This window comes from Talaromyces rugulosus, chromosome I (assembly GCF_013368755.1).
Source record: "Talaromyces rugulosus chromosome I, complete sequence".
NCBI classification, from domain to species: Eukaryota; Fungi; Ascomycota; class Eurotiomycetes; order Eurotiales; family Trichocomaceae; genus Talaromyces; species Talaromyces rugulosus.
Window position 1 is genome coordinate 544,614 of NC_049561.1, and position 17,516 is coordinate 562,129.

The 17,516-nt window shown below is 48.7% G+C and overlaps 7 protein-coding genes across 7 annotated transcripts; 3 read left to right on the forward strand and 4 right to left on the reverse strand.

Annotated features, from left to right (window-relative positions):
* Positions 1-80: 80 nt before the first annotated feature.
* On the reverse strand, positions 81-3,491 carry TRUGW13939_00159 (uncharacterized protein; the record flags this gene model as incomplete). Its single annotated transcript, XM_035483374.1, has 5 exons — positions 81-807; positions 879-1,366; positions 1,776-1,892; positions 1,949-3,090; positions 3,152-3,491. The coding sequence occupies 5 exons, from the start codon at positions 3,489-3,491 to the stop codon at positions 81-83; spliced, it is 2,814 nt and encodes a 937-aa protein (XP_035339267.1).
* Positions 3,492-4,234: 743 nt separating this feature from the next.
* TRUGW13939_00160 (uncharacterized protein) lies at positions 4,235-6,799 on the forward strand (the record flags this gene model as incomplete). The annotated part of the gene is made up of 2 exons (XM_035483375.1): positions 4,235-5,204; positions 5,256-6,799. 2 exons carry the CDS (start codon positions 4,235-4,237, stop codon positions 6,797-6,799), a joined length of 2,514 nt encoding a protein of 837 aa, XP_035339268.1.
* A 419-nt stretch (positions 6,800-7,218) lies between these two features.
* On the reverse strand, positions 7,219-9,298 carry TRUGW13939_00161 (uncharacterized protein; the record flags this gene model as incomplete). The annotated part of the gene is made up of 2 exons (XM_035483376.1): positions 7,219-8,852; positions 8,911-9,298. 2 exons carry the CDS (start codon positions 9,296-9,298, stop codon positions 7,219-7,221), a joined length of 2,022 nt encoding a protein of 673 aa, XP_035339269.1.
* Positions 9,299-9,615: 317 nt separating this feature from the next.
* Positions 9,616-10,248, forward strand: TRUGW13939_00162 (uncharacterized protein; the record flags this gene model as incomplete). The annotated part of the gene is made up of 3 exons (XM_035483377.1): positions 9,616-9,673; positions 9,739-9,984; positions 10,046-10,248. 3 exons carry the CDS (start codon positions 9,616-9,618, stop codon positions 10,246-10,248), a joined length of 507 nt encoding a protein of 168 aa, XP_035339270.1.
* Positions 10,249-10,871: 623 nt separating this feature from the next.
* TRUGW13939_00163 (uncharacterized protein) lies at positions 10,872-11,616 on the reverse strand (the record flags this gene model as incomplete). Its single annotated transcript, XM_035483378.1, has 2 exons — positions 10,872-11,282; positions 11,335-11,616. Coding segments are annotated over 2 exons (693 nt in total), but the record flags the coding sequence as incomplete, so codon positions are not given.
* Positions 11,617-13,201: 1,585 nt separating this feature from the next.
* TRUGW13939_00164 (uncharacterized protein) lies at positions 13,202-13,991 on the forward strand (the record flags this gene model as incomplete). Its single annotated transcript, XM_035483379.1, has 3 exons — positions 13,202-13,303; positions 13,360-13,463; positions 13,517-13,991. 3 exons carry the CDS (start codon positions 13,202-13,204, stop codon positions 13,989-13,991), a joined length of 681 nt encoding a protein of 226 aa, XP_035339272.1.
* A 267-nt stretch (positions 13,992-14,258) lies between these two features.
* TRUGW13939_00165 (uncharacterized protein) lies at positions 14,259-16,370 on the reverse strand (the record flags this gene model as incomplete). The annotated part of the gene is made up of 1 exon (XM_035483380.1): positions 14,259-16,370. One exon carries the CDS (start codon positions 16,368-16,370, stop codon positions 14,259-14,261), a length of 2,112 nt encoding a protein of 703 aa, XP_035339273.1.
* Between the last annotated feature and the right edge of the window lie 1,146 nt (positions 16,371-17,516).

Consider the following 17,516-nt stretch of genomic DNA (forward strand, 5'->3'; position numbering starts at 1 on the left):
CAAATTTGGTTTCAGCTGGTTGTTTGATATGATCATTAACTAATAGATGCGTACATTTAAAAGGCAAAGGAAACTATCTATTACTTGTTCTTGTCAATCTCGACCGTAGTCAATACTGGCCCCTTATCCCTCGGCATCACCAACGGTAAAACCCTCTCCCACTCAGTCCTCAGCATCTCAACTTCGTCCTCTAACCCATTGATTCTATCTCTATACAATTTCATCATCCGTCGTTCGCTGTCCAGCTGCTCCTCTCTTCTCCCCAGTAAAACGCCCAGTCGTCGAATAAGGTCGATCTGTAGCTCAATCTGCACTCTTTGCTCGTCGTATGACCCATGCCTTCTCTCTAGGGAGAATTTCTCCTCACGCAGCAAACAGACTTCATCTTGGAGGTTGTGTATGTCGTTTTGCAATCTGTACAGGTCGGATGACAGCAAAGCATTGAGCGAGGAGAGGTTGGTGTTTGTGTTTGTAAGGTGTGTGATTTTTTCCTCCAGCTTGTTATAGTACGATTTATCTTCGTCGTTGTGGTTTTCTTGTTGTTTACGATTATCAAGGTCTGCTTGAATACCAAAATTAACCCCCTTTTCATCTCGTCTAGGTTGAGGTGTAAAATTCGGCGAGCAGGATAAAGCGTCGACCTTTCTTTCCAACATGTCCATTTTTTCGACCAGATCTGTTCCGAAATCTCGGATTATTTCATCTGACAGATTTGTCTCTTTAGGCTCGATGGGGCTGTGTGCTATGCCCTGCTCTCGCTGTTGGTACTGAGTAGAAGAGCGAGACTCTGAACGGCGATGTAGCCATCTAATTCATTGATATCAGCATGGTTTATCCACTTAGTAGTTAATATAAACGGAGCAAAGGGTACAACAAACTTAAGCGGATTCCGCGTCTTGAACATTTTCTTCAGAGAAGAAGCAGCAGAAGCCGACGAGTACTGCGACCATCTCTCCGAATTGGTCTCTTGTTTGTGTCGGCTCTGCTGTTGGCCCTGCTCGGGATGATGGTCGGGGGTTGGTATGTTGCTATTGCAAGCACTCGTCACACTCGTGACGCTCCCAGTGGTTTGCGTTACAGTTGTCTCTTCCAGGTCCAGAAACGGCCCATTCGATGCCGCAACGCATACACTCGTCATTGGACTGCTGAGAACATGTTCAAGCGCCTGGCCTTTCTCCGAGGATGTAGAATACACCGAGGAAGACGCCGATGCGCAACACGGCTGCGGATTGGATTTCCACCATGCGAGATTTCGGTCGTGGTTGTGTCTATGGGTTTGGCTCGGCGTAGTTGCATCGCCGGTCTCGCTTTCATACATGTCGTGTTGCTGGCGTTTTGTAGCCATTGGATTGGTAGTAAAGGCTTGCTAAGCGTGGGAACAGGTGAAGAGAGCTGGATTAGTAACGTAGGGGAGTTTTTGTGTTGGGGGTTATGATGACATCTGCAAGGTATATAAATAGGAACTGTTGAAATATTGCGAGCAGGATGTCTTGTTATAAAGACAGAAAACATGACAGAGCAAGGCATAAGACTGATGTAATGAGCTCTATTCTACCATGGTCAACATCACAAGCCAAATCGACCAGATCCATGGTGTGCCAGACAACTCTATTTCTAATCCTAAATACAAATCTAGTGACAATTATCTATATCCATCATATGTCAAAAAAAAAAAGGGAACCAAAGAAAAACATAATCCGGTCAATACCGGTCAATACCAAGTGGCTTCATTATGCATCAGGCCAATATTTCTTCAACAAATCCTTCTTATTCACCTTGCCCATCGCATTGCGCTCAATGTTATCGACAAGTTTCAGGATAGATGGTATTTTATAAGGCGCCATTTCTTCTTTTAGTTCTTTTCGGAGCGTCGCCAATTGGATTGTATCGGCCTGTTACTATCTGTCAGTTTTGTGTTATTATTTGATGCAGAAGAACAAAAACGTACGTCGGCTCTAGGCTTGATGACAGCTGCAACACGCTGGCCCCATTCTTCATCGGCCACGCCGACCACAGCGACTTCTTGAATACTAGCCAGGCTGAGCAGCTTGCGCTCAACCTCTAGAGCAGACACTTTGTATCCACCGGTCTTAATCAGGTCAACTGAGGCGCGACCTTGAATATAATACGCGCCATTGTTTTCCCGTCTCGCGACATCGCCCGTCTTAAACCATCCGTCAGAGGTAAACTCCTTGGCGGTGGCTTCGGGTTTGTTCCAGTACTCGAGAAAGACGTTGTCGCCCTTGATCTCAATCATGCCGTCTTCGTCGAGTGCCTCGACAATGGCACCGGTCTCTTTTTCGGTCAGTCGGACCTGAACGCCCGGCAATGGCCAGCCAACACTGCCGTCCAGTCGTTGTGAGACGTCCAGCCCACAGCTGAGCCCCATGCCAATTTCTGTCATGCCATACCGCTCGAGCAGAACCTGGCCGGTGATCTCGGCAAACTTCGTTTTGATAGGCGTGGGCAAGGCGGCGGAGCCACTTACTATGAGACGTAGTGCTTTGGTGCCTTCTCGGGAACAGGCCTCGGCATCAGTCGAGCGAATGTGCGAGTCAAAATAGTCGACCAAACGCGAGTAGATGGTGGGAACAGCCATAAACATCGTGGACGAGCCTTTATCTTGCCATCGTTCCCAGATAATCTTCGGGTCGAATTTGGGGTACATCTCCACGGTAGCGCCGCTGAGAAACGAGGCTGTCAGGCCGTTGATGATGCCGTGAACGTGATGCAGAGGTAGCACATGGATAAGGCGGTCCGATGGCGAGTATTTCCATGCCTCGACAAGGCAGCTTGCCTGGAATGTGATGTTCTTGTGTGTTGTGACACAGCCCTTGGGATTTGAGGTCGTACCGGACGTGTATATCATCAGCGCGCGTCGGTCCAAAGACCACGAATCGTGGAACGGGGGAAGGGTAGTGGCAGCTGCATCCTGAGAGCTCGACAGTGGCGTGAATCTTGTAAAGGGGATATCGGCGATGGCCTCGCGCAACGCGGGCTCGACTTTTTCAAAGGCCGGATGGATAATCACCAGCGACGGGAGGGAATCTGTTATGGTATATAAAAGTTCTTTGACAGGATGAGTCGTGCCTAGGTCTTTATTAGAAAGCTGCTAGGAGTAGTAAGCTCAATTGGCAATTATTCAACATACACAGAGGAACTGCGACGCCGCCTGCTGCCCACACAGCCCATTGCGTGACCACGTAGTCATATCCATTGGGAACCAGAAAGGTGATCCGTCGCTCGTCCAGGTCGCTAACTGACAGGCTCTCCAGCAGCCATTTCTTTGTAGTCGACACGTCTGCCAGCAGCTGTCGATACGTAAAGTCCTGTGCTTTTGTCCGGTCCACCACGGCGACTTTGGCGGGATCGCTGGTGGCCTGCTCTCTCGCTGCGACGAACAGCGGCAGAGAGGGAATTGAGGCCGGGCTGTGGTCGGCCGATAAGCGACTCGCAGCCACGTCGGTAGCAGTCACAATGGCGGCGGTCATGGTTTGTTTGCGAGATTTTTTTTTTTTTTGGTCTGGATCAGGGGTTGTTTTGCGGGGGGGAGTTTGTGTGGCGGTGGTCAAGACGAGTGCGGGGGAGGCGCGTTTCTCGCAATCGACGTTCCTCGGCGCACCAGCTGCATCAATGGGCGGTCACTAGCAGCGCAGATAATGGATGGCGCCTCGGTGGTCTAGACAATCAATGGCAATTGGCGGAGGAGCACGAGCGATGCAGGTGGAAGCGCTGAAGTTGGCGGAGATGTTACATCGGTCGGCGTCCGAAGCCGCAGAGACTTGAATTTATTACAGGGCGTTGCATATTCTGCATAGATATGTATGGTCGATGGCGTAAGGATCGGGCCAAGCCCAGATCTTAAGCCAACTAGTTGTTATAGTTTATTGCATATTGAAAAATACAGCAGTGAAGAATACGCATATACAACTGATATAGCCCTTGAGATCGGGAGTTGCTAGATACCAGCACTGGAGGCAATGGCTACTACCATAGCTAGTCCGACTACACTCTGAACGACCACAGCAAAAAGCAGAAAACATTTTTCTTAAAAAGCAAACAAGAAAACGAGAAAAGCATTATTATTATGACGACTTGCGTCGGACTCTAAGAAAACGAGCACGTGAGGCTCCGACCGCCGGAGCAGCTCCGGCTTGGCGTCGAACAAGCTCAACTCCAGATTTCTCGTGATGCTCTCGACGCCAGCTCTTCCTCTCTTGCTCACGCCCATGCCATGATCGCGCCCACACTCTCGGCCGGTGCCACTGTCGAGGCCCGGATCGGCTCAGACATGCTGAGATGGCGGCCCTGGGCCTGCAGAGTCTCAGCCCCGTCGCAGTTCGTTCGCTATGCTCAGACTGAAGCCAAATCTAAGAGCAAGAAGCAAGCTGCAGTCAAGCCAAAACGCACGAACAAGAAAAAGCCACCGACGCCGCCTGATGGCCTTCCTCCTCCCCTGATTGAGATAACCAAAGGCGTCTTCTACCGCACATATCCCTCTTCCTCCGAACCCAATGCAAAGATTCCTCCACTCTTCAAAAAGTTCGATTTCTCGCTGTCCGCAAGAGTCGCTCCTCACTTCACCACGCCGCCGCTGCCGTCGCCGTCCCTAGATATGACCATGAGGAAGAAGGTGCAAACAGCTCGGGCTATTAGAAAAGCCCAAAAAGTAGTGGAAAAGGAAAATGAAATCCAGAAATTCTACGGGCCATTCCATTGGGCCGTGATGGGCACCGGAAGCACCGACTTTTTAGACATCCTCCGTGGCCAATACGTTGCTGTGCCCCCGAACTCACGCTCGTATCCTTACTTGTCTTCCGACCAATTCTCACCCTCCAACCCGAAGCTAAGACACCCCTCCAATGCCATTCAGTATGTGGGCTTCAGAGGAGAAGGCTCCCAGGCCACTGGAGGAACAAGAGGTGCCTATCTCAGCGCACGATACGAGAGCCTGCGCGAGGAGACCGACTGGACTGTTCGCCAATATCTCTGTAACCAGATGGAGCTGAACCCACTGGAGGGAGAGCAGGCCCAGTCCAATCCCTACAGCCAGGATCATTGGGATGCAATCTTGCAGAGTTTCCAACTGTCCCATCTCCTAGACATGCCTACCGCCAAGCTGAGCAATGGACAGACGAGGCGTACTCGCATAGCCAAAGCCTTGTTAACGCAGCCGGAACTTCTTCTCCTGGACCAACCCTTCAGTAAGTTATGTTTCCATGTTGTTGGCGGTGAACATAACTAACCTGAACCAGTGGGACTCGATCCTTTAACCAGCGATAGCATATCGTCTCTGCTCCGCGATGTCGCCTTGAAGTCTTCGCCCAGAGTGATCATTGCGCTTCGTGCTCAAGATTCCATACCAGAGTGGATTTCTCACATTGCCATTGTGAACACAGACAGCGTTGCTTTTCAGGGAACAAAGGAAGATTTCTTCAACATAGTAGATCTGATTCATAAAGGTCATCTCCCATTCAAGAAAGACGTAATGACGCTGGGACCTGTCATGCGGGAGGGAGGAGCATTGCACGGCTATCGCGAAATTCTTGCCAAGGATTACCCCGAACACTTTCAACCTGATCATTCTCATTTTGATGAGCCACAGACTAATCGGAAACTTCCTAGACCAAAGTCCACGATGCCAGCATTAATGGATGGAGAGCCTCAAATCGAGATGAACGGGGTCCGTGTGCAATACGGGGACAAGGTCGTTCTCGGTAATTGGACGCAAACTGAAAGCAGTACACCAGGCCTGCACTGGAAGGTTCGTCGTGGCCAGCGATGGGCGGTATTGGGGGCCAACGGCTCTGGGAAGACAACTTTGCTCTCTCTAATCACCTCTGATCACCCACAAGCGTATGCACTGCCCATCCGCCTATTTGGCCGATCTCGTCTCCCCGAACCACCGAAACCGGGCATCTCGATATTCGACCTCCAGGCCCGAATTGGCCACTCTTCTCCGGAAATACAGGCCTTCTTCCCTTCCCACCTGACCATCCGTGAGGCCGTTGAATCGGCGTGGGCCGATACCTTTCTCTCGAAACCCAAACTCAATTTCCAGATAGACACCCTCATCGACCGAGTTCTAGCGCACTTTAGACCTGATTTGGCCAAACCTCGTCTGCTGAAGCCCGGAAAGGAGCACGAAATAGACATGTCCATCATTCCCGGCGGCTTTCTACAGAGATTTGCAACCCCACCACCAGAGAGCGCCGATATATCAAAAGGGTCGGCAACTACTGCTGAATATGATACTACTTATGATAATTTGAACCTCCCCATTGGGTTCGACACATATGCTTACGCTGACGACATGACCTTTGGCCAACTTGACGTTGCCCAGCAGCGCCTAGTCCTTTTCATACGGGCCATTATCAAAAAGCAAGAAGTGATTGTTTTGGACGAAGCATTCTCCGCCATGCCTCCATCTATGCGCCAAAAATGCTTTGCCTTACTTGAAGGACCTCCAGCACAGACCGTTAAAGGAAAAAAGAGTGAACAGCTCCCGTACGTGGACGAGACCCAGTCTGTGGTTTTCGTCAGCCACCAACGCCAGGAAATCCCAGACTCGGTCCGTTTCTGGATGCGTCTTCCATCGCAAGTCGGCGACGACCAGAAGCTCGATTTCGCCATGGGCGTGCTACCCGATGGTGAGACGTTGGCATCCAGCAAAGAAATCTGGCAAAATATTTGGTCCAAGAATTCTTTCCCGCCATACGAACACAAAGAGGCATCGTCTAAAGAAACACCCAACGATGCCGAATTGTACGGCTTCGTGCTTGCAAAATCAGAACACTGATCTGGAAGAAAATTTTTACTTTGTAATAGGAACAAACGGAATTAGAGCGTTGATCTGACTTCATATAAAATAGGACATTTGGAGTCGTCTATTTCAATGTTGCATGTATATATACCATCATACTCATCATCGGCGTTTTTGGGCTCTTTACATGTACTGTATGTAGACTTAGATATCACATGTCAATTGATTGATGTAATTTATTTTCACGGCCACACACATACATCGATAGATATTGATGTAGAAGACGACCAGTATCCTTCAAATTACGAGTAATTAACAAGCATATAGTTAACGACATCTGGAGCATATCGACATGGACATCAGTTTGTGATGCGACATTCAAGTCTCGAGGTACACAACGCTATAAACACGCAACATCGCCCAAAAAGTAACATACATAAGGTGGACACAAATTATCACTGAACCTCTGCATCGCCTGGTTCGCCATTATCGCCCTCTTGCTGTGCATGGCCATTCTCCAGACCGCTTGCGATCAGATCCTTAAAGTCAACGCCCACTTCTATCAACATCGAAGCCTGTTCGTCTACAATCCCCATGCAGTCCTGCCACACGGCCGTGTCCCTCTGTACACTGCTGAGCTGCCGCGAAAGCGCGGCGTTGAATTCGTCCAAGTGTTCCTTTGCCCATTTGATGCATGCGCTCGACATGACGGGCGGGAAGCATTGCTGGTATATGCTGATGGTGTTCTTGATCAGAGTGAAATAAACAAATGAAATTTGAAAAATGTATATCCGGAGGTCGCCCTCAAAGATACATTGACGGGCGCGTTTGTGAATGACCTCGGTGCGTGCGCGCAGGTAGGCTCCTCGCGCGCGGTCTTCGAATCCAAGACGAGTGAGCCAGCCAACATTGGTCTTGGTGGCAGTCGGGAATGAGTTAGTGTTGACCAGTGTGCGCGTGAGAATACTGGCCAGTTTAGACGCTCGTTCGTCGACTTTTTGGTTGATCACATCTTGAGCAACCGAGTTCCCTTTGAGACCCTGGGCCAGTTTTCGCAATCGCTCAACGCTAGCCACAGCCTCTTCAAAGTGGTGCAGTGCAATGTCAATGTCAATGTCATCAACTTGGCCCTCGACCCAACGCAGATTGTGCTGTTTGCCATCTACATCAATACGGATTTCTGGTTTGTCTTTGTCATCGGGGTTATCGAGTATACCCGACTTTCGGTTGCCTTCTAATTGAGTAAGAGAACGAAGGGCATCGCTAGGCTTATTGGAAGCATCGATTTCAGAGCGCAGAGCTTTGCGGAGGTCCTCCACAGTCTTCCTGAATGTGGCCAAGAGCTCATTCTTGGCCGAGCTGGTACGCTGGTCATATCGATAAGTGTACGATTTAGAGCCAACGCGCACGTTGATCGCATGCGCCACGCCTCTATCCTCAGCTTCAGCACGCGCCGCGCCAGAGCCTAGATTCGCTCCGAGGTCAATCATGTCGATATCTTGGAGCTGCCAGCATTCCTCCGCCACAAGCTTAGTCGGTGCTGGACCACGGTGTTGGTTCGGACTATTGGGGTCAATCCGCTTGCGCTTTTTTGCAGCGACCAAAAGGTGGTCATTGAGCAAAACGATATGTACGGGTCTTCGGGGCTTCCATGTTGCAGAGTCGAGTTCAACCCAGTGTCCACTTTCCAGTACAATATGGCGACCAGGAATGGCCGGGAGAAACTTTTGTGACCCCTCGACCGTTTTCCACAGCGACTGCAGCTGCATGTTCCACATGTTTTCTAGATTCGCTACCGAGCTTCGGTTGCTTCGTTTCGAGGAACGGTCATCAGTAGGCGACAGCAAACTCGACCCGCTGGTGTTGTTAGTCTGTCCCAGTGCTGTCGTGAGCTCAGACATTAGAGTCCGCAACGTCCGCATTTCGCCTTTGAGCTTCTCCGCTTCCTCACTGATTTTGATGAATTGAGTTCGGTTCTGGTAGACATTTTGCTGCAGGTCCGTCGATGTGCGATTCTTGACCTTCCGCAGACGTTGCTGGTAGTCCTGGATATCTTCTTCAGACGCATTGGCGAGCAGGCTAGCCACATCTATCCGTATCCGAGTTAGCAGTTGCGCAGAGTAGTAGCTGAGACAATCCACACGTACATTTGTCCACAGGAAGTGATGGATCCCTCAGCGCCTTGAGGTTCACTTCAAGGGGCTGCCCAGAGCCCGTCTGCGGGGTGCTTGCAGCAGCTGGCCCAGCTCCTAGGCCACCATAACCCTGAACATCCGGTGGGAGACTCGGGACCGGCGGAGCATCGAACGGAGCATCCGGAATGTGGTTGAAGCGAGCTGAGTAGCGTCGTTTGACGAGATCTGATGTCGCTCCTCCCTGCTGCGTAGCAAGGGGCACCGACGACTCGAGCTCTTTGTTGGGAGCCTGGACGGAGATCGGCTTGGGCGCGCTGATCTGAGGGCGACGCCGGGACTTGTTCTTGTTGCGCAGGGTCAGGCCGCGGCCTTCCTTCATCTTCTCCAGCTGCGACGCCATGGTGGAAAGGCTCGACAGGAGAACGAAAAGCCTGGCGTCTGCGAGATTGCAGCTGTATACGTCAAACAATTGATATCAGGCGTGACACGGGGGAGGTCAACAGTGACGGCAGCTGCAGCGGGCCGAAACGCCGCGGCGGAACAACGATGATCCACCAGCTCAAAATTAATCAATTAATTTTAACCCGCGACAAGCACTGCGGCGAGCTTTCCGGGCTATCATCGACCGACTTCAAAACATCAATCAATTGACCATCCAACGGGGCATTTCCTCTGTTATATTTCTTGCATCTCCATCGACAAGAACACACCGCCGTCATGAAGACATCAACACTGGTCGCCCTCTCGACGGGTACGGTGTTGACGGGGTTTCTGGGTATGGCGATCACCTGAATCTGACTGAATTCAAATTCGACGTCGCTGACGAACAATTGACAACAGCTTACGCCGTCTGGTTCGACTACAAGAGACAATCTGACCCCGACTTCCGAAAAAACCTGAAGCGGAGCAACCGACGGATGGCTCGCGCTGAAAAGGAGGAAGCCGAGGCACAAGGCGCTGCCCAGCGCGAGGAGATCAAGAAGGCCGTCTCCCGGGCCAAGGACGAAGGTTTCCCCACCGATCTCGAGGAGAAGGAGGCCTATTTCATGGGACAAGTTGCAAAGGGAGAGGGTTTGTGCGCTGAGGGTAGGCGAACATTCCATAATGCCATGTCGTTCTTACGGTCAAGCTGACTCATTTTTTTTAGGTGCCGATAACGTCGAGGCCGCCCTCGCTTTCTACAAGGCCCTTAAGGTGTACCCCCAGCCCAAGGATTTGATCTCTATATACGACAAGACTGTGCCCAAGGAGGTGCTCGAAGTACTCGCCGAGATGGTTGCCCTGGACAGCGGACTGAAGCTAGGCTCTTTCGGCGAGACCGGTAGCTCCGATGGTCACGGCGTCGAGTAAACCGACTCACATCAGCTTTTTTGTTGACATCCGGTTGTGTGAGCGGGCTTCCTATTGACTATCCTGACGCTTCCCTAATTTCCCCCGCCACGACACAATATACTGGCCGTCATACTTCTCTGCTACGATACCTTCGATCTCCGCTTCCCCCCATTGTACACTTATCGCATTTCTGTCGGACAGAGGCTACGAGCATTTTTAAATCTGGAGCGGCATGGCATGGCATCGCATCTTGTCTGTCGGGTCCGGAACTGGTTTTGTGATTCCACGAGGCAATCCGATGCTGGTACTCCTTGCCCGCCGTGGAATCAATTCTTCACTTGAAGGACAAAGTTTTTAATTGTATTTTACCCCCTGAAAATTTATGAGGTCAATCTATTTTTTCCCTTTCATCCAATGTGTTTAGTTTTTTGTTTTAGTGATATAGACATGGGTTGTTCAATATAATATATTAGTATAAGCTTTTCAAATGTTGGCCAAATGAATGACTTCAATTAAATAATCTTCAGAAATCCATCAACTGGCAAGGACTTTTTTGCCTCCGCACACAATCACAAAATCCATGTCTTTTCTTGATAGGCTTTCAGCACTATCCCTCACGCATACTCAAAATATGATCAAACCGTCGCTATCTTTCTCTGCAGACCATCATCACCATTTCCGTATACCACATAGCCATGGCTTGGTCGTTTTGGCACCCTTTCGTCGATCCACACGATAGCAGTCCAGCCAAATGCCAAAATGCTCGCCATCAGGTAAGGAAATATCCACCACCTCCAAGCCACCATTTCCTGGTATGCACCTGTCAAGTCGACATTTGCAAGTGGCAGCAGGAGTAATGCTTTATACCATGTCTCGGGCGTCCAACTGTCGATCGGGTAAGGGGCACCATTCATGGATTGAGCGTAACGGGTGTTGATGCGGTTGTCAGACGTTAGGTATGTGACGGCAAAGACGTAGATAAAGGCCGACATGATGAAAAGAACCAGCAGTCCAAGCAAGATGGTCATTGCGAGAAGTTTCCTTTTATGTTTCTAGCAACCGGTCAGCATATTTTCTTCGTTCCCAGTGAATAGAGCCACGAACCGTATCATTTCGGAAAGAGAATGTGATTGCCAAAAGAGCAATACTAAGAACCAACCCATATCCTGCAGCGCCATTTGTAGTGTGTCCCTGGTTTAGTGACAGCTTCTCGGGCAGAACATGTATCTTGAAACCGAGCGAGTCGCTCCCGAGAGCTTGGTATGTCTTGACTTGAGTTTTTTGTATGTGTAAAAAGGCCACCATACGCGAGACCAGGGCGAGCTCGATGGTCGCGAAGACGAGAAGTAGAAAGTATGGAACCAAGAGGCTGCTTTTCGTCGGCATCTTTAGGCTCGAGCGTTCCGATAATGTCTTTGGACGTCGATTAGCTGTATAGACTGCTTTTTTTTATGGTGTACTTTGGGAGTTGCAAATGGACACGGCGCCATGGACTTTTAATAACAATAAGTAAGGCGTTCAGGACAAAGAAAGCAGGGTAGGTGCATCCATCGGGGCGTGCCGAAGGACAAACAATCAGGGATGTCTCTGACTATTTCTAACACAACTGGTGTGTCAGACTGATTTCTACATGTACTTAGAGTATATTCCTGATGCGGACGCTACCCAAGGAAACATTTGAACATTTGAACAATTGCCAGGTAGCACATTTGTTTGAATTTATGATTCATTGCCTTTTTCAAATCACATACATATGTACTATACTTATAATAGAAATTAGACGGAAGACTACAGGTTTAAATGTTTCTAATGTCAGAATACAATCTGCACTATTTTGCCGTACTACATTGAATCTTCAGAAAGCTCCACGGCTAGCGGCTCTATGCATAGTCTGAGAAACATATTTCTTCGCCCTGAGTAACGGTCTAGAACACTTATCTACCGACTAACACTGAGTTCGTCATACCTTGATAAACAAGCCAAATGTTCGAGATATTAAAATAGATAATATTCTTTGCCAGAAACTAGGTCTGGACGAACTTGTTACGTATAAAAAAAACCCCGAGAACTATACATAGACCTTTATACCAGAAACCAGTATATAATAATCCTCTGAAAATAAAGGATTGAACAGTCTACTTTAAGACTTTTCTTTCGTTTTTCTTTTTCTTTCCAGTGATCTCCTTGTCCGACAGATTTGCCTGCGTTACCTGAAACAGACTTCAAAACAACAAAAACAAAAAAAGAGCAAATTTCAAGTTTCGCCGCCAATTACTTGTACACTCATTCATTTATTCTAATATCTCAGTCGCCCGCTTTTATCAGAAAGTGCTCGGTTTTGACTGTCTAGAAATTTATTTCCTAATTAGGCAAAAGACATTGCTATATCGGTAGGCGCGCGATATATATAATCAACAAAGGTGCGTAATATATGTATTCTTTTTTTTTTCCCGAGATTCTTTCTTAAATCTTTAATATTCTCGGTTTATCATATGAATTAGTATGTTGAGACATGGAAAATCAAAGTCTAGAGAAATTGCGAGGCGTCAACTGGTGGTAACCTTAAATATAGCAAATTCAGAACATCGAAACAGATGGCGACACGATCCGTCATTGCATTGTCACAAAAGCTAGGATACGCTTTGTAGAATTCCGCTACTTGAAAAAAAAAAGAAGTACTCAAATCATTCCCAGCCTTAGAAATATTTCGAGCCCCCGGAAAAGAGATCCTAGGAACAATTTTCCAGAGGCATACCAGTTGATGGCTACTCACTTCATAATCATAATGACGGAACAAGTAGCAATGGCGAGTAAATCAGCCATCTTTTAAATCCTCAATTCAATATATCTCTTTTTTTTTAAAAAAAACCATCAATAAGTCTTCAACCCGATCTGTTCAGCAACCTAATCAAAATTGAATCAATTGATGAGCTCTTCCTTTTTCGGCTTTCTCAAAAAAAGACACACCACCATGCCTGGCACAGAAGAAGCTCAGAAACTCATCAAGGAGTTTTCGGACAAAAATATTGACGACTGCTGTCGCTCGTCGACTTTTACTGTTGAAGTGGAAGAGGTACGGTACCACCATACAAATGGCCGAGGGAAATTTCTGACTGTTTTGACATAAAGTCGGTCCGAGGACATATACACCAGGAACTAGTCACCTGGCTCCTCTATCGGAAATTGGCAGCCGACTGCGGCCGTGCAAATATCGCGTTGCACGGATTCGGGCTGTAAGTTCCTGGCCTTTTGTCTTCTTTATCCAAAACCATACTTATAAATGTAGCCTGTTCGAAAAATCTGCAGTTGAATGCCTCGCCGACGCCTGCTGGCTCGAGAGATATCTCATCCAACGCGGCGGTAGATGCAAGCCAACCAGTCTCGAAGTCCCCAAGTGCGAATTCCCAGACAATCCAGTTGAGCCAATCATCCCGCTAAGCAAAGCGGTCGAAACCGAGCGCAAGATCCTCGAAGATCTGGAGCGGTTGATGCACCTGGCGGACAAAGCGGGTTGTTACTCGCTCTGTACCGCGCTCGACAAGCGGTTCCTGGGCAAACAGACGCATCATATCAAGGACATGGCGGATCTGTTGCAGCAGACAGTCCGGGTATCGAAGCATGCCGGTCATGGGATTTTCCATCTTGATCGCGAGCTGCGTCGTGCCAAGGGCAATCTGCCCTGGGGCAAGGTTAATGATCCTGATTCTATAGCCCTTGGAATTGATAATATTTCCTCGCAGTTGGACAATGTCGAGGTTTGAGAAGAATTTCTTCTATTTAATCCATTCATAGGGTGCCGTGTATCATCATAGATATATTCATATATAGGAATCCGAGACAGTCCGAAAGGAGAGGGTATAACGCCAACTACATGCAACATGCAAAATAGGTATCACATAGACCGCCAAAAAAAAACAAAAAACAAAACCAAGATTGGCCGAGTAAATCCAAGTGGTATCAAGGAAGCGTTTTAATCCAAGATCGTCAACAATGAAACTGCGATAGGGGTATAAAAGGAAGGGGAAGAATCATGATCCAATCCATTTCAACAAAACAGACACCAGGTGCTGTCGGTGGACCGGCTTGGCTATGTAGTCATTCATGCCCTTCGCCAGGTATGTCTCAGCATCTCCTTTCAACGCATTCCCAGTCATGGCAATGATGGGGATGTCGCGGTTCATTCCACGAATAGCGACAGTTGCATCCATACCGTCCATAACGGGCATGTTGACATCCATCAATATAGTGCTGAACGACAGCGGCTTTTGCTTGACTTTACGAACAGCCTCGGCGCCGTCCCAGGCGGTGTCGACTTTCTCGAACCCGATCATTTTCAGCATTTTCAGCATGATAGTCTGGTTTACCATGTTGTCTTCAACCAAGAGAATTTGCCTGTGCGGGGCTATTTTCTTGATTGCTTCATTCAGATCCGGTTTTGGTCTCAGTTGCAAGGTGTGCGTTTCAGGACGAGTAGTATCAACCTTTCCCATCTTGACAGACAGCCAGAAGACGCTCCCCGTTTCGCTAGGGTGTGAATGGAACCCTATTTGGCCATCCATTACCTCGGCTAAGCTTTTACAAATCGACAAGCCCAGCCCAGTGCCTTGATACTTTTTTTGATTGGTGTCGGCGAATCGGGAAAACGGAGTAAATAGTGAACTCACGCCGTCCTCGGGGATACCAACACCAGTATCAGTGACCTTTGTTGTAACTTCATACGCGGTTTCGTCCTCTGGATGTTGTTGGCATGTGACGTCGATTTGGATGCTTCCATGGTCGGTGAATTTGGCAGCGTTTCCCACGAGGTTCTGAATGATTTGTCGATATCGTAATGGATCTCCCTTGACATGCTTTGGCAGTTTGTCGGGAAATTGAATGCGGAAATCCACCCCGCGTTTCAAGGAAGGATGGCAGTTTCGATAAACGGCGGTAACAACCTCTTTGATATCGACAACGCCAGAGCTTATAGAGAAAGTGCCCGATGACAGTTTTGAGTAGTCAAGAACATCATTAATGATTCGCAACAAGAGAGAACCGGTGTCTTCAATAATAGACACATATTCTTCTTGCTTTTCATCCATAGCAGTCTCGCTGAGCATTTGAATAGCCATCAGCATTCCGTGCATAGGAGTCCGAATTTCATGGCTCATGTTGGCGAGAAAGTCGGACTTGAGTTTGGAAGACTCTTCGTAGGCAGCAATCAATCGCTCCTCGGTCGCCTTTCTCTCGGTTAGATCTCGTGTTACTTTTGCAAATCCAATATGGAGACCTGCTGTGTAGACGGGAGTCATCAAAACATTGGCCCAGAAGCGAGAGCCGTCCTTTCGAAACCGCCAGCCTTCATCTTCCACTTTTCCTTCTCTTAGACAAACTTCAAGCTGTTTGCCGGGCTTTTCAGCAGCACGAGCATCGTCACCATAGAAGATCGAGAAATGTCGGCCAATTATTTCATCAGAGCTGTACCCCTTGAGAATAGCAGCCGCCGAGTTCCAGGTCGCAACATGGCCGGATGTATCCAGCATGAAAATGGCATATTCCTTGATAGTATCAACGAGAATCCTATACGTCTCGTTCATATATACTAGTTCCTTCTTGCTTTGCCGGATTGGCTGCTCACTTGTTACATCGTGGGCAGCAACCAGTACATTTCGAAGCTTTCCACCTTCAAGAACCGGGGTTATCCGGAGATGATAGAGGGATATGACTGCTCCTACAGCAACCTCGACGCCGTCAATGACTTGGGGCGAGGTAGTGGTGATTGCAGTGGTAATTACTCGGTGCAGAGTGGTGATGTCGGGCGCGGGAACCTTGTGAGGAGGGAAGTCAAAGATGCTGTGCCCCAAACACTCCTCCCGATCAAAGCCGGTAAACTTCAAATGGCTATCGGACACTTGTATGACACGCAGTTTTGCATCAAGCACCAGAGTAGGAGTAGGAATCAAGGCGAATATGGCACCGAGATCCGAGTCACTTGCGGGGGCTGCGCGGTCTTCAAGAGGACTGAGGGGCTGTAGATGCTGCTCAGAATGCTTTCGAGGGTTTTGTGGCCTTTTCACATTGGTGATTTCTTCGATGCTCACGCGAGGCGTTGGCGAGTCCTTCGACAGCCGTATGGGCTTCAGCGACTGCGGGGTAATCATCTCAGGCAGTATTTACCATACATAGTAAAGCTAGGGACGTCAGGTTGGAGGATTGGCCAAGTGCTCTCTGTCCATGGGTGAACAACAGTGAAATAAACAATCAGGCCATGTTGAGGGATGAAGAAGTGTTGATTTCTCTCAAGGAAGGAGGAAGGAAGGAACCATGGTGCATCCAGATCTGTCGGAAACCAGTAACAAGACTGGCCGAATCCGGTTTGACAACAGGGGCCCACCAGGAAGCCGCCACATCATAGACGGCCACTACCGGTCATTGACAAGCGGTCATTGGCCGGAGCATTTTACAGGCCAACCAGAGCTCGGTGGGCCGGAACAGAGTTCCCCAAATGAGCGCAGGGTTTTCCTTTTAGGTTTAGCCGCTTGACGCGGACCGCTCCATATTACTTTCCATCCAATTAGAAGCTTCCATTGTATGCAAACACTGACCAATGAGGCAATGCCTTGCTTATCTAAATTCACTAGGCCACATACGATAAGCGTCGCCATTGATAGACGGAACTTGGAAGCCTAGTATGCGGGCTCGTGGAGTTTCAACTAACAACCAGTCATACTTCAATAATGTTGCTTCTGAGGATCTTTTTTCGCACGCATCATGGGCGATCCCACCCACGATTTGGAAGTCGATGGCCAGCATGGCCTCGATCGACTGACGCCATCAATGATTCCTGACACCCCCGATTTCGATGTCAAGAACTCGTCATTCTTTAATAAATGGAGAAAGTTGCCTTCTCCAAAGCAGGTACGAGAAAGGGCCACCACACAGTGGGCTGCAGGAACCAGCCTAGACAAGCGAAAGGTCCTCACATACGGTGGAAAACATATGAGACCATCACCCGCGGTGTTTGAAGACTTGGGTTTGGTGGTCAAGTGGGGAGTCCAGGCGACAATCTCAGAAGCACAGTCTGTCTATGCTGTTCACAGTTTACTCAAAGACCGCGTGCCGGTTCCTGAAATATACGGGTGGCGAACAGATGGAGAGGAGAAATTCATCTATATGCAATATATACATGGACAGACTTTAGAAAAAGCGTGGGATTCACTGGATGTTGATGAACGCCATGCAGTTTGCCTTGCGCTACATACGATGATCAAAAACCTCCGGCAACTTAAGCAGGACCCTTTGGATCC